The 13912-nt window shown below is 44.4% G+C and overlaps 1 protein-coding gene across 1 annotated transcript in view; it reads left to right on the top strand.

Annotated features, from left to right (window-relative positions):
* Positions 1-13912, top strand: part of LOC126199522 (TNF receptor-associated factor 3) — a 327738-nt gene that overhangs the window by 203159 nt on the left and 110667 nt on the right. The window contains exon 3 of the mRNA XM_049936443.1: positions 9832-9924. Coding sequence (XP_049792400.1) covers positions 9832-9924 — 93 coding nt within the window. The remainder of the gene's footprint in view (positions 1-9831; positions 9925-13912) is intronic.

Genomic DNA, 13912 nt, shown 5'->3' with positions numbered 1-13912 from the left:
CTAGCTGCGGAAACGACCAGCCAGATAGACCTGAAGCAAACTGCGCCCAGTCTCGCCGTATCGCACGAATCTGGCTAGCACACACTGCCTTGTTGCCTCTGTCCCACCACGGAAGCCACGGTGTGCAGTCAGATACAACGGCCTTTTCCTCTATTGGTTATCAGCCCGCTGCCTGTTGCTCGCTCTCCAATAAAAGACTCCACTTTCGCTACCTCTTCTCCAGAAGGTGCTGGCGGTGGCTCCTATTTCGCGATGAACATGGTGCGTGAGGTCACACATTCTCTCACTGCAGCTAGCCGCATACAGGACTAGCAGAAGCACCACTCTACTCTGCGGAAAGTCGCCGCATGAAGAGGTATATTCAAGCTGTGTAGGTTCCGATGTCACGTTCCATATTTAAATGTTATATGCACGAAAATCTTTCAGGTTACACACTACATGTTGTTGGATTCATTGCCAAATGTGTGGTATTTTAGAAAGCTTTAAGCCAAAGTCTACATCTACATCTACATGGTTTCTCTGCAATTCACACTGGCAGAGGGTTCATCGAACCATTTTCATACTACTTCTCTAACATTCCACTCTCGAATGGCGCTTGGGAAAAAGGAACACCTAAATCTTTCCGTGCGAGCTCTGACTTCTCTTATCTTATTATGATGATTATTTCTCCCTACGTAAGTGGGTGTCAACAAAATATTTACGCATTCGGAAGAGAAAGTTGGTCATTGAAATTTCGTAAATAGATCTCGCCTCAAAGAAAACCGCCTTAGTTTCAGTGACTGTCACCCCAACTCGCGTATCAAATCAGTGACACACTCACCCCTATTGCGCGATAACACGAAACAAACTGCCCTTCATTGCACTTTCTCGATGTCCTCCGTCAATCCTACCTGGTGGTATCCCATAACGCGCAACAATATTCCATCAGAGGACGGACAAGTTTAATGTATGCTGTCTCTTTAGTGGGTTTGTCGCATCTTTTAAGTATTATGCCAACAAAGCGCAGTTTTTGTTTCGCCTTCTCCACAATATTATCTATGTGGTCTTTCCAATTTAAGTTGCTAGTAATTGTAATTCCTAGACATTTAATCGAATTGACAGCCCTTAGATTTGTGCGATTTCTCATATACTCAAAATTTATCGGATTTCTTTTAGTACCCATGTGGATGACCTGGCACTATTCTTTGTTTAGTGCCAATTCACACTTTTCGCATCATACAGAAATTCTCTCTAAATCATTTAGTAATTGGAATTGATCGTCTAATGATTTTACTAGACGGTAAATTACAGCGTCATCTGCAAACAATCTAAGGGGACCGCTCAGATTGTCACCTATATCATTTATATAAATCAGGAACAGCAGAGGGCCTATGACACTACCTTGCGGAACGCCAGGTATCATTTCTGTTCTACTCGATGATTTACCGTCTATCACTACGTACTGTGACCTCTCTGAGAGGAAATCACGAAGCCAGTCACGCAACTGAGACGATACTCCATATGCACGCCATTTGATTAATAGTCACTTGTGAGGAACGGTATTAAAAGCCTTCTGGAAATCTACGAATATGGAATCTATCTGAGACCTCATGTAGACAGCACTCATTACTTCATGGGAATAAAGAGCTAGCTGTGTTGCACAAGAACGATATTTTCTGAATCCGTGTTGGTTATGTATCAATAAGTCATTTTCTTCAAGGTGATTCACAATGTTCGAGTGCAGTATATGTTCCAAAATCCTACTGCTAATTGCGGTCAGTAATATGGGTCTGTAATTCAATGGGTTACTCCTATTTCCTTTCTTGAATATTGGTGTGACCTGTGCTACTTTCCAGTCCTACACTAGAGAGGTATTACTTTTAAATCATGTAGTTCAAATGGCAATCAAGTGAATGATATGCACATGTACTAGACAGAGTCAACGACTCCCATATCGGATACAGATAATATGTGATTCTAAGTACAATACCTCCAGAGGAAGACAGTTTTAAAACTGTCGAAACCATGATCAAGAATTAATAAACATTTATTTTGCAACTGGTTGGCAATCCACAGAAGCAATTACAGAAGTTGGAGAGAAAAACGTAGGTCAAGAAAGTAACACAAGAAATACTTCAATTGATCGATGAAAGGAGGACGTACGAAAATAATCAGGAAAATTCAGTAATACAGAAATACGAATCATTTAGGAGTGAAACAAACAGGAAGCATGGGGAAGTATAGACGATATGGCTGCATGAAAAATGTCAAGAAACAGAAAAAGAATTGACTGTCGGAAGGAGTGACTCAGCATATAGGAAAGTCAAAATAACCTTCAGCGAAATTAAGAGTAAGGGTGGTAACATTAAGAGTGCTATGGGAATCCCACTGTTAAATGCGGAGGAGAGTGCGGATGGGTGGAAAGAGCACATAGAGGGCCAGTGTTAGGGGGAGGTCTTACGCGATGACGTGATAGAAGAAATAACAGGAGTCGATTTAGATGAGATAGGGGATCCAATATCAGAAACAGAATTTAAAAGAGTTTTGCAAGAGTTAAAATCGAATCAGGCAGAAGGGATAGATATCATTCCATCAGAATTTCTAGAGCCGTTGCGGAAAGTGGCACCAAAATGACTATCCATATTGGTGTGTAGAATGTATGTCTGGCAATATACCATCTGACTTTCGGAAAAGATCCACATAAGTTCGAAGTTTCCAAGCGCCGGCAAGTGCGAGAATTATCGCACAATCAGCTTAGCAGCTCATGGATCCATGTTAGTGACAAGAATAATATACAGAATAATGGAAAGGAAAATTAAGGATGTTCACAATCCTGAGAAAGATAGTGGTACGTTATGGGGAAAGACGTGCGGTATACATGACAAAGAACGAAGTACACGGATAAAACGGTTATAAGAAAAGAAAATGGCCTTTCGTACCTGTTGTTCAATATATAAGTCGAGGAAGCAATGAGGGAGATAGAGAGAAGTTTCAAGAGTGGGATTAAAATTCAAGGTGAAAAGATATCGATGTTAAGTCTCGCTAATGACATAGCTATCCCCAACGGAAGTGTAGAGGAATTGCAGGACCTTCTGAATGGAACGACTAGTTTAATGAGAACAGAAAAAGTATCTACATCTGTACAGACACTCCGCAAACCACGGTACGGTGCGTCGCCGAGGCTACCCTATACCACTACTAGTGAAGAGCAAAATCGAAGAAAGACGCAAGTAATGACGAGTAGCAGAAATGAGAACAGCGAGAAAGTTAACATCTTAACTTGCGACCATGAATTAACGAAGTTAAAGAATTCTGCTGCCTAGGCAACAAAATAACCCTTGACGGATGGAGCACGGAGGACATAAACAGCAGACTAGCACTGGCAAAAATGGCATTTCTGACAAAGAGAAGACTACTAGTATCAAACATAAGCCTCAATTTGAGGAAAGAATTTCTGAGTATGTACATTTGGATCTCAGCAGTGTATGGCAGTGAAACATGGATTGTGGAAAAACCGGAACAGTTGAGAGGAGAAGCAGTTGAGGTGTGGTGCTACAGAAGAATGTTGAAAATTAGGTCGATTCATAAGGCAAGGAATGAGGAGGTTCTGCAAAGAATTGAGGAGAAAATTAATATATGGAAAACATTGACAAGAAAAAGGGACAGGATGATAGAACGTCTGTTAAGACACCAGGGAATAACTTCTGTGGCACTAGAGGGAGCTGCAGGGGGTAAAAGCCGTTGAGGAAGATTGGGCTACATCTAGCAAACAATTAAGGATGCCGGTTTCAATTGCTCCTGTGAGTTGAAAAGGCTGACACAGGAGAGAAATCCGTGGCCGACTGCATCAAACTATCCAAAAGACTGATGATTCGAAAAAAAAGGGAGGAGGAGGGTGGCAGTTATATACCGTACTGCTAGGTCAATGGGGCACGTGCCAAGCGCCACGCGTTGTGCCTCTATCAACGTTGTACAACTCACATCCGCCTGAGCTGCTCTCTGCCTCCCTCGTTCGCTCTCCACTAACAAATTGGCTGCCCACTCCTCCGTGTTACCAGACTCGGTGGCGCTGTCCCTGTTCGTCCAACAGCCATCTTAATCGCTGCCGCGTCTCGTGTACCCGGGCGTCCGCTCTTAGACAGGCTCTGCTGCTGCTACTCGCTGGTCAGCTTCGGTTACCAGTCACTCCGGGAGGTAAACAACACAGGAAGGCTAGCTCTTCGCGGACTGATGCCACACTCGTAGTGTTGTCCCGGCGCTGCAGCCCTCGGTCTCTAGCACAAGTTGTGGCCATTTCGCTGTCCCAGACGCAGGGAAGGTTGGACACATTTGACGTATCTCTGTATCTCGTCGTATGCTAAGCCAGTAAGCTCCTGAAGGATGCTGCAGTTAAATGGTTGTCGATCAATTCACTCGTCATTATGGAGAATCCATCAGTTGTTGCTGAGTTAGTGCAGAGAAATGGTACATCTTATGTAATTTTTCTAAAGTGTATTTTAAGAGGTAAGAACAAGCGTGTAATTTATTACGAAATGCGTGTGTAGCGATGGTATCCCACTGACAGCTGATGAAGTAACTTTTAAAAGAATAGACATATTTACATATTTGGTAAGTATTTTTAACGATCAGAATAAATTGGATATTAATGTTAACACAAGGATCACAAAGACCGACAGAGCATATTTTTTCTTACGAGACGTGGAGAGCAGTTTCGAGAAATTCCAAAACAAGTCTGTACCAGAGGGTATTTCTCCCAGTGGCTGTGAAACAATTACATCAAGGAAAACAGATTAAAAAAGGTGCTAGTCATCGAGAGAAAGATATTAAGTTAAGTATTTGGCCTCAAGGGGGACACCCAGTCAAAGGAATGAAGGGAAATTAAAAAACCATGAATTGGCAGACCAATTTTTACAAGCTGATGCTGGCTGAAGGTGAAGATAAGAAGACTGATATGGGCAAGACACCTAATTGGGATGGAAGAGGGAAGACTACGGCGAGTAAAATTTTCAGGATCCGTTCGGAGCAGAAGTGACCGAGGAAGGCCTTAGGAAAGATGGCAGGATGATATAAACAGGAATACGGGGGAGGGGGGGAGGGATCCCTGAGAAAAAGAGATTGGACCACGAAAGCCAATAATACAAATGTTTGGTGGAGGAATGCAGAGGACGCATATGGTCTGCCAGGTCAAAGCGACATTTTAGACGAAAGAAGAACGGTATAACAGAAATAACCTTCATGTGCTTTTACAATATGAGATAGTATTTAAAGTTTCCATTTACGATATATATACGCAGACTGAAGTAACGAATAAAAATTTGTACAATGGGCGGGACTCGAAACCCGGCCATGGTACAAATTTTCATTCGTCGCTTCAGCCCGCATAGATACATAAAAGATGTTTGAGACTTGAAAATGTTCCTGGAACCATATAGTCTCAGTAGACTGTGTTTAAGCCTTTCTTTAAACGTATGTAGTAAACCAGTAATATAACCATATTAATGGTTCACTGACATGACTGGGTGCGTCATATAATCCTGCAATATCGTAAGTTTATTTGTATTATAATTTTACAGTTTTAAATACCGTAACTGATGCAGAAACATTAACACAGAAAAGAAACACTCCACAAAGTCGACGGATACAAAGGGCGTTGAAAATTAAAGAAGAGAAACTTAAGTTCAAAGAAACTGTGTTAGTGAAATGTAAGAAAACAAAAAACTAATTTTAAAAAAGACACGAAGTAGAAACCTAATCCCGCAAAGAGAAGTACGAGTTGCGAAACCTGAAGTTCCATTGTGTGAATCTGAATCGTGGCAGACTTGACCAAACTGTGCGAAAATTAACTGCGATATGGATGCTGATTTGAAACAGGAGTTAGTTTAATGTGTGATAAATCCGAAAAAGACGGAGAATTTTGGTACAGATACGTAATCTACTTGTGCTAGAACCATTCAAAGTGCAGTGGATGGGACGGTTCACATAATTATATATTTGATATACAGGGTATTTCACTAAATGTGTTTGCCTCTGTAAGTTACGAAGTAATAGGCGACGGAAATATTTTTTGCGGTAGGTCACCATAAGAAACATTACACTGTCTGCAGAGCTATGAACATAGTTTATTGTGTTATTATCCAAAGAGTTGCAGCAAAAAGATACAACTTTTCAATTGGCGTAATAGTTGTTTCTACTATGCATTGGAATCTGTAACACCAGCTGTGTATACATCAATTTAAATTACATACAGATGGATAGAGCGTCTACCATGTAAGCAGGAGATGCCGGGTTCGAGTCCCGTTCGGGGCACACATTTTCACCCGTCCCCGTTGATATACAGGGTGTTACAAAAAGGTACGGCCAGACTTTCAGGAAACAATGCTGACACACAAATAAAGAAAAGATGTTATGTGGACATGTGTCGGGAATCGCTTAATTTCCATGTTAGAGCTCATTTTAGTTTCGTCCACCTACGCTCAATGGAGCGCGTTATCATGATTTCATACGAGATACTCTACCTGTGCTGATAGAACATGTGCCTTTACAAGTACGACCAACATGTGGTTCGTGCACGATGGAGCTCCTGCACATTTCAGTCGAAGTGTTCGTACGCTTCTCAACAACAGATTCGGTGACCGATGGATTGGTAGATGCGGACCAATTCCATGGCCTCCACGCTCTCATGAACTCAGCCCTCTTGACTTTCATTTATGAGGGCATTTGAAAGCTCTTGTCTACGCAACCCCGGTACCAAATGTAGAGACTCTTCGTGCTCGTATTGTGGACGGCTGTGATACAATACGCCATTCTCCAGGGCTGCATCAGCGCATCAGGGATTCCATGCGACGGAGGGTGGATGCATGTATCCTCGCTAACGGAGGACATTTTGAACATTTCCTGTAACGAAGTGTTTGAAGTCACGCTGGTACTTTCTGTTGCTGTGTGGTTCCATTCCATGATTAATGTGATTTGAAGAGAAATAAAAAAATGAGCTCTAACATGGAAAGTAAGCGTTTCCGGTCACATTTCCACATAACATATTTTCTTTCTTTGTGTGTGAGGAATGTTTCCTGAAAGTTTGGCCGTACCTTTTTGTAACACCCTGTATATCAACGCCCGTCAGTAGCTGAAGGTATAAATATATAATTCTAATTTCTTTCTAGACGGCTGCAGGTCATTAATGATGTCTGTTCTTTCGGACATGTCCGAAAGAATAGACATAATATCCATATATTCAAATACAATCGTCTCTAAATAGGGGACTATAGCTCACTTACTTCAAAAGTCGTAATAAGAAGCAAAAGCAAGAACAAAAGTCAAACGAAAAGGCAGACGAACCACTACAGGTATCTTCGGGTTCCATCTAAACTGCGCCCCCAAACACAGACGCGCTTTCTAGTGCGATCCGTTGTATTTCATTTCTATAAAGAAATGTAAAGTCTAGAACCGTCAAAAGAATAAATAAAAGTGTGATTAGTTACCGTTGTTTAGTAGGTGAACTTGTGAAATTGTTAATGACGTGTGAACTGTTAAATAGACGGTGGATAATGATTGTAATTCCTAATTTCTCGTCTTCCGCTAGAATAAATGCGAATGGAATTGCAAAACAGTAGAGTACCAATTACTAACAGTTTATTGCAGCCTCCAGACAATGGATCTACGACTTAAGTGCTGTTTTCTGTGCATGGTACGGCTACAAAGGAGTAGTGGTTGGTGAACCTCATCAGAAACCCCATGCATGTCGCTTAGAGCAGTGAAATCAACTAGGTGCCACGCATGTACTGCATTCTCAGTGCAAATGGGAACAGCAACAAATTATCTATGGTAACACAAAGGAGGTAGATATCTCGAAAGAAACAGTCTTTCTCAAAGTGAAATTATTTTAAAGTCTTCCCCCTTGCACCTTTCTTATTTCTAAATAAGTACGTTGTGTGTTACTTTAATCCCGTTTCATCTTTCCCATTGAAAGATCCTAAACATCTGGCCCACTTCTGAGCGTTTACTATTGTCATTTTCACCTCTTCGGAAATTTGTGGCACTTGTGCTGTTGTAGGTTATACAAAATTCTCAACCCTTTATTTCGAAATTTGTCTTGTATTTCCTCGTTTGCCCTTTCCGACCACCACATCCCAGTCCTTTGGCAGTCCAAAACTGTTCCCTTTCTGTACTTTCGTTATGACTGCTTTCATCTCCTTGTCTATGGCATAGGTAGGCAAAAGGTAGGCATACACACTTGAACAACTAACCATTACGAGGCAGAGGCCTTATTATAAAATAGTCATCTTCATCAAACCGCAGTCTGCAGACAGACCGCAAAGTATGAAATGAAGGACAAAACTAATTGCGCTATTTCAGACCAACTAAGTTGCCAATGTATAAATCCTCGTACCCAGGGTCAGATGAAGTCCAACATCAAAAATTTCTCATAATAGGTATGATATGACGCCTGCCTATGAGGGTTGATATGTTGTGATTAACCTCTTCAGATTCATGTTGACCTCAAAGAAATCAATTTTTTACCTCTGTCATCTGATAAAAAATTTAAAAAATGACGCAGCCTTTGTCACTGGCTTGCGCCAATGTCAGGCAACTGATATTTTTCCTTCTTTGTTGTTATTTGACCCTCAGCACACAGCGATCTATCAGGCAACTGATTCTCTTTCTGCTCTGGCCATTCGTGTGTGTCTTTGGATACACGTGGAAAGCACTTACTGTAAAGGTGACGTCTCATGGAAGCCAGAATGGAAATATCTTATTGGAAAATTAATTATTCGCTGTCTATTAGGTGTCGTCGTTCGGGAAGGTGTAACAATATAGTTGTATTAGTTGGAAGTATAACAGTTTGCCTTCTAAACTTACATCGTTTTCTTCTGGCGTCAAAATGATTCACATAAAAGAAAAATAAGAGTAACACACATTCAGGATTCCTGTACATGAACTGGTTTTTCTCTGAGAAGCAAGACGAATATTTTGTAATTAGAACTCTGTAGAGCAATATGTTTTACACTCAAATTAGATGTGCTACTCTCCGCTTCCTTCATCAGAACATAGCTGGCGGCAAAATATTTGTTAACAATGCGACACCGAGGAGAAGATAAAGACAGTTTGTTCGTATGGCTTCAAGACAGTATTTACCATTTGAACAGCTGTGCAGAGTTACTGACAGAGTGAGAGAAGTTGAAACAATGGTTAAATGCCAGTACCTGTACTTATCGCACAACTAGCGAAAGTTTCTAAGCACATTTTGCACAACCATAATGTCTATGAAGGAAGATAAGTTCAGTGAGAGGCATAAGCGATCTGTATTTTCTACTCTGCCCTCATACGAAAAGCTGAATGAGGTAATACAGTTGTTAAGACACTTGATTCGCTTTCATGAGAAGGTGTGTTCATTTACTTGTCTGATCTTTCAGAATTAGTTTTGTCGTGGAGTTACGTTGCTGAGGCTAGCGCGGTATACTGTAGGACTTACGGAGGAATATCTTGCAGGTAATATCTAAGATAGCAGAAACAGAGAATTCTGCCTGCGAAATTCATGTTGGTTTCTTAGAGGAGGCTAACATTCCGCAAGTACCTCATAATGCATGAGGATAAAACATTTTCCATAATTCTGCAACAGATTGAGCTTAGTGACATAGGCCTACAGTTATGTGCATCTTTCCCTCTTGAAAATGTACTTTGTGTGTTAATACGTCGTACATAATAGAAAGCATTTTTGGCTACCTTAGTTACCATTTTCTACCAGCATGTCATAAATGCTCATTAGCTGACCACTGATTTTTCGGAGACTGTCACCGAATAATCTTTATGCAACGGAGCCATTTACCCTGGTTACAGACTTTTTTATTATTTTAGATCCACCTGGACGAGTGTGACCTGGCGCTGGAGAAATGCCCCAACTCGTGTGGAGTATCAGTTCAGCGACGCTACAAGTCGTTACACTTGAAGGTAAGTTGCTTCTCGCTGCTGCCGTGCGTACTGATCGCCTCCAGTATCCGGTCAGGTGTCTCGACTGGGACTACATATCTTCTTCTCTTTACTAACAAAACACTCTTCTGATTTGTGGCGGACCAATTATTAGTAGCAAGTGAAACTCAACTTCACTTTTACTGTTCACCATCATGATATACAGACTCGTTCGGGAGTTTCTGAAAGTAAATGAAGGAAGACTAATACGGAAATAGAAAGAGTGGATGGAAAATTAGCTAAATAACCACATAAGGTTTTGAGCAGATGTCAAGAATGTATAGAATATCTGTATAAGATGGAGAAAATACTAAGTGAAATCCAAACTATGTGCCGGACCTAGACTCGAAATCGGAACCTTTGCCTTTCGCGGGAAAGTGCTCTACCAACTGAGCTACCTAAGCACGACTCACAACCCGTCCTAACAGCTTCACTTCTGCCATTACCTCGTCTCATACCTTCCAAACTTCACAGAAGCTCTCCTGCGAAACTTGCAGAACTAGCAGTCCCGTGTGAGGACGGGGTTGTGAGTCGTGCTTGGGTTGCTCAGACGGTACAGCACTTCCCTGCGAAAGGCAAAAGTCCCGAATTTGAGTCTCGGTCCGACACACAGTTTTTATCTGCCAGGAAGTTTCATAACAACGCACGCTCAGCTGCAGAGTGAAAATTTCATTCTCGAAGTGAAATCAAGATTGAAGACAAGGAATATGTGCCAGAAGATGAAAAGAGAGTAGAGATACAAAAGGCGATGAAATAGATGAAGACTCGGAAGGCATGTAGGCATTTGGAATCGATAACTTTGCCATCAGAATTGTTGAAGAATTTGGGAAACACGGGAAAGAAGGAAACGGCTTACCTCTGTAATGAGATGTAGGAGAAAGGGGAATGGACTGATTACTTCCTTGCAGCAGTAATGATACCAATTGAGTTAAAGGGAAATACGATACAATGTCAGTAGCATAGGTCTATCAGCCTAATTTCTCATGCAGCTAATGTACTGCTTAGAGTGCTGAAAACAAGGCTAAATAGCAAGTTGGACAGATTGACCAAGGTGGAACAGTTCGGATTTATAGGAGGAAAAGGAACAAGGGATGCTATTGGCCTTGTTAAGAATCGTAGGGGAAAGATATATTGATAAGATAGAGAAATTTATGCATTTTATATCAGTTTGGATAGACCTTTAAGCGGAATACAATAGAAGAAGCTGTTGGATATTTTGAAGAGGAAAGGAGTAGCTTGGAAGGAGAGAAAACTGGTCCAGAACTTATATTTACGAAAGAGAATAGGAATAAGTAATGGAAATTAAATGTCACAATTAAGCAGCAATAGAAGGGGCGTCAGAAAAGATTTTTGCCTCTTATTGCGAAAGGATTAGCTGGCAAAAGAAGTGTGTACTGCTGGAAAGAGAATAAATGTATTAGATTTCTTGATGAAATGGCATTAGCGGCAGTAAATGAACGAACCGTAAATAAAATACTAGAAGATGTGATGAAGCTTGTATGGAATATGTGATGAGAACGAACACAGCAAAAACAAAGAGTATCGCGATCGTCAAGGGAGGAGACTAACAAATCTAAAGAAAAGACAATTTATTATTAGCTAAGTCAGAGCATTTAAATCTCTTGGAAGTACTATCACTAAAGATTTCAGATTCCATCAAGAGGTGGAAACTCACATTTCTGTAGCGAAGGAGACATTCTACAAAAAGAGGAAATTTTCATGTAACTCTTCAGGCTTCCCGGCGATCTAATGACATCTTGGGTTGTCGGGTGTTCTGCCGGATATCAACGTCGTCCTTGCACGATATTTCGGTTACGTAGCTCGTAACCTTCATCAGGTGCGACCTGAGACTGCTCCTCGAGTTTTAAATAGGATGGGGCCCCTCCACGCCCGCACCAACGTGGTGACCAGACCAAAAGTTCTACTGTCACCTCCGTAAACATGTTAGTTTTTGAATCAGGCGTCACAGGATGCAGGCTGTGATGTTGTCCATGCGTCTGGGTAAGACTACTCATTAACATGGTCCATCAGGAGATAGAAGTGGTCGAAAACGATCGAAGGGTAGCGGTTTTTAAGAGCAAAGGAAAAAAAGTGCCAAGGCCAGCGCCAAGGGAAAAAAACCTCTGCGACAGTAGGTCGGGTAATAAGGGCAGTAGCGGCTTGCTAGCTGCGACAGAGCATGCAAGGTGAGGGAAGGTTAGCGTGAGGTATCGTGCATCGTTACCTATGTGCTGCGTGGTCGTTAGCGGGGTCAGTCCGGTGCTGCGGCGGGGCTCTCTTGTAGTCTCCTGGGCCGGCCGCAGTGGCTTCCTCCCTGTAACATAAAAGTTCGGCGCGGCAACGCATGCGTTGCTGTTAGGCCCTCTGCTGCACCTTGTCGTCAGTGACTTGGTGCAGCTTCATCAGGCCGGTGCGGAACGACGGCGATTGGCTACCGTTCAGCGTCCTCCTCTACTGCACGGCGCAGGACTTCTGCACAGCAGCTTCGAGCAGCTCCGCTGGTTCAATGAGCTGCGCCGCTTCAGCGTCGGAGAAATGCAGGCCGTTCGCTCTCGCTGTCGCGATGAGGGTCGCTCCCGCGGTCGACGGCGTCGCCACCGGTTCCGCTGGGGCGGCGGTTGTCCTCTTTGCGCCTCTCACCTGCTGTGCTGCTGGAACAAAAGCAGGGATAGGCGCGCGAACGTCCTTCTGCGAGGTCGCAGGAGTGTTCGCAGGTACGACTGCGCTGAGGCCTTGGGCGAAAACTGCTCGCAGTTGCCTCAAGGCCTCTTCCTTCTCTGCAGCCACGGCGGCTGCGAAGGCAGCCCTCTCCGCCGCCATGACGGCTTTGAGGGCCGCTGTGGCCTCCTTCACGGCGGTGCCGAGTTCGAGGTCACATCTCTTCGCGGGAAGGCGAGCTGCGTCCTGGCTGCCCGTTTCCGAGCGGCCGTCCCTGCCCCTGGCAGGTGGATCTGCTGCTGCGCCGTCCCTCAGCTGCGCCGGGCTGTTCTGCGCCCTACGCCGTTTCCGACGTCGTCTTCTCTTCTGCTGCTGCGTCGGTGCGGCCGCGGCCGCTTCGCCGCCCCCGGCACGGCTGCGGCTTGAGAAAGCCGCACAGCCGCGCCAACTGGCGACGTGCGGGCCGCCGCACCGGACACAAGTCGGCAGAGCGTTGCTGCCGCGGTCGCAGGCGCGGCTGTCGTGCTCACCTGAGCACTTGACGCACCGCGCCGCGTAGCGGCAATACTTCGCAACATGGCCCTCGCCCTGGCACCTGAAGCACTGGGGCTGAGGATCCATGGCGGTCGGGAGAGCCTCCGTCGTAACCGGGAAGCCCAGCAACTTCCGCAAGTCGAAGATGTCACTCCCGCCGTCGACCGTTTGCACGGTCACGGCATAGAGCGGCGCCCTCTTCTTGTTGGTTCGGTTGTGCAACCTTGCGGCTGCACTACCAAACCCGGCTCGCAGCAGCCCTTCCCGGACCGCTGCCTCATCACAGCACCAAGGCAACCCCCTGAGGAGTGCCTTAGTCGTCTTCGTCCTTCCGACGAAAGGTGCCTTCTCTCGCGCCGGCGGCGCGTCGACGATGTGGTCGGCCACTGCGACCTTGATCGCCCTGTGGTCGGCCACGTTTGCGGCTCGAACGCAGATCAGCGAGTCTGTATCGACAGACTCGTAGACCACCTCGTTCCGAGCGCAGCTCGTCATGGTGTCGAACAGCGCCGTCCACCCACCTTTGCACTTGACGTACAAAGGGGGGACAGGCCGCGACTCGTCTTCTCTGGAGTTCCTTGCACGGTCGGCAGACTCAGTGAGTTGCACAACCGAAGGACCCCTCGTAGCGGCAGGTTTCCCTTGCGCACGCTTCTTTCCCATGCTGCGAGGCGCGGAACACGACAATTTGCACGCGTCGTCAAAACAACGCACGACAATTTGCTCTCCGCGGCGCCCACAGCACGGAAAACCTCTTCACGAGCTCTCAACGGCCGAG

This window comes from Schistocerca nitens, chromosome 8, assembly GCF_023898315.1.
Source record: "Schistocerca nitens isolate TAMUIC-IGC-003100 chromosome 8, iqSchNite1.1, whole genome shotgun sequence".
Classification (NCBI taxonomy): Eukaryota; Metazoa; Arthropoda; class Insecta; order Orthoptera; family Acrididae; genus Schistocerca; species Schistocerca nitens.
Note: the sequence above shows the minus strand (reverse complement) of the source record. Positions and strands in the feature narration are given on the sequence as shown.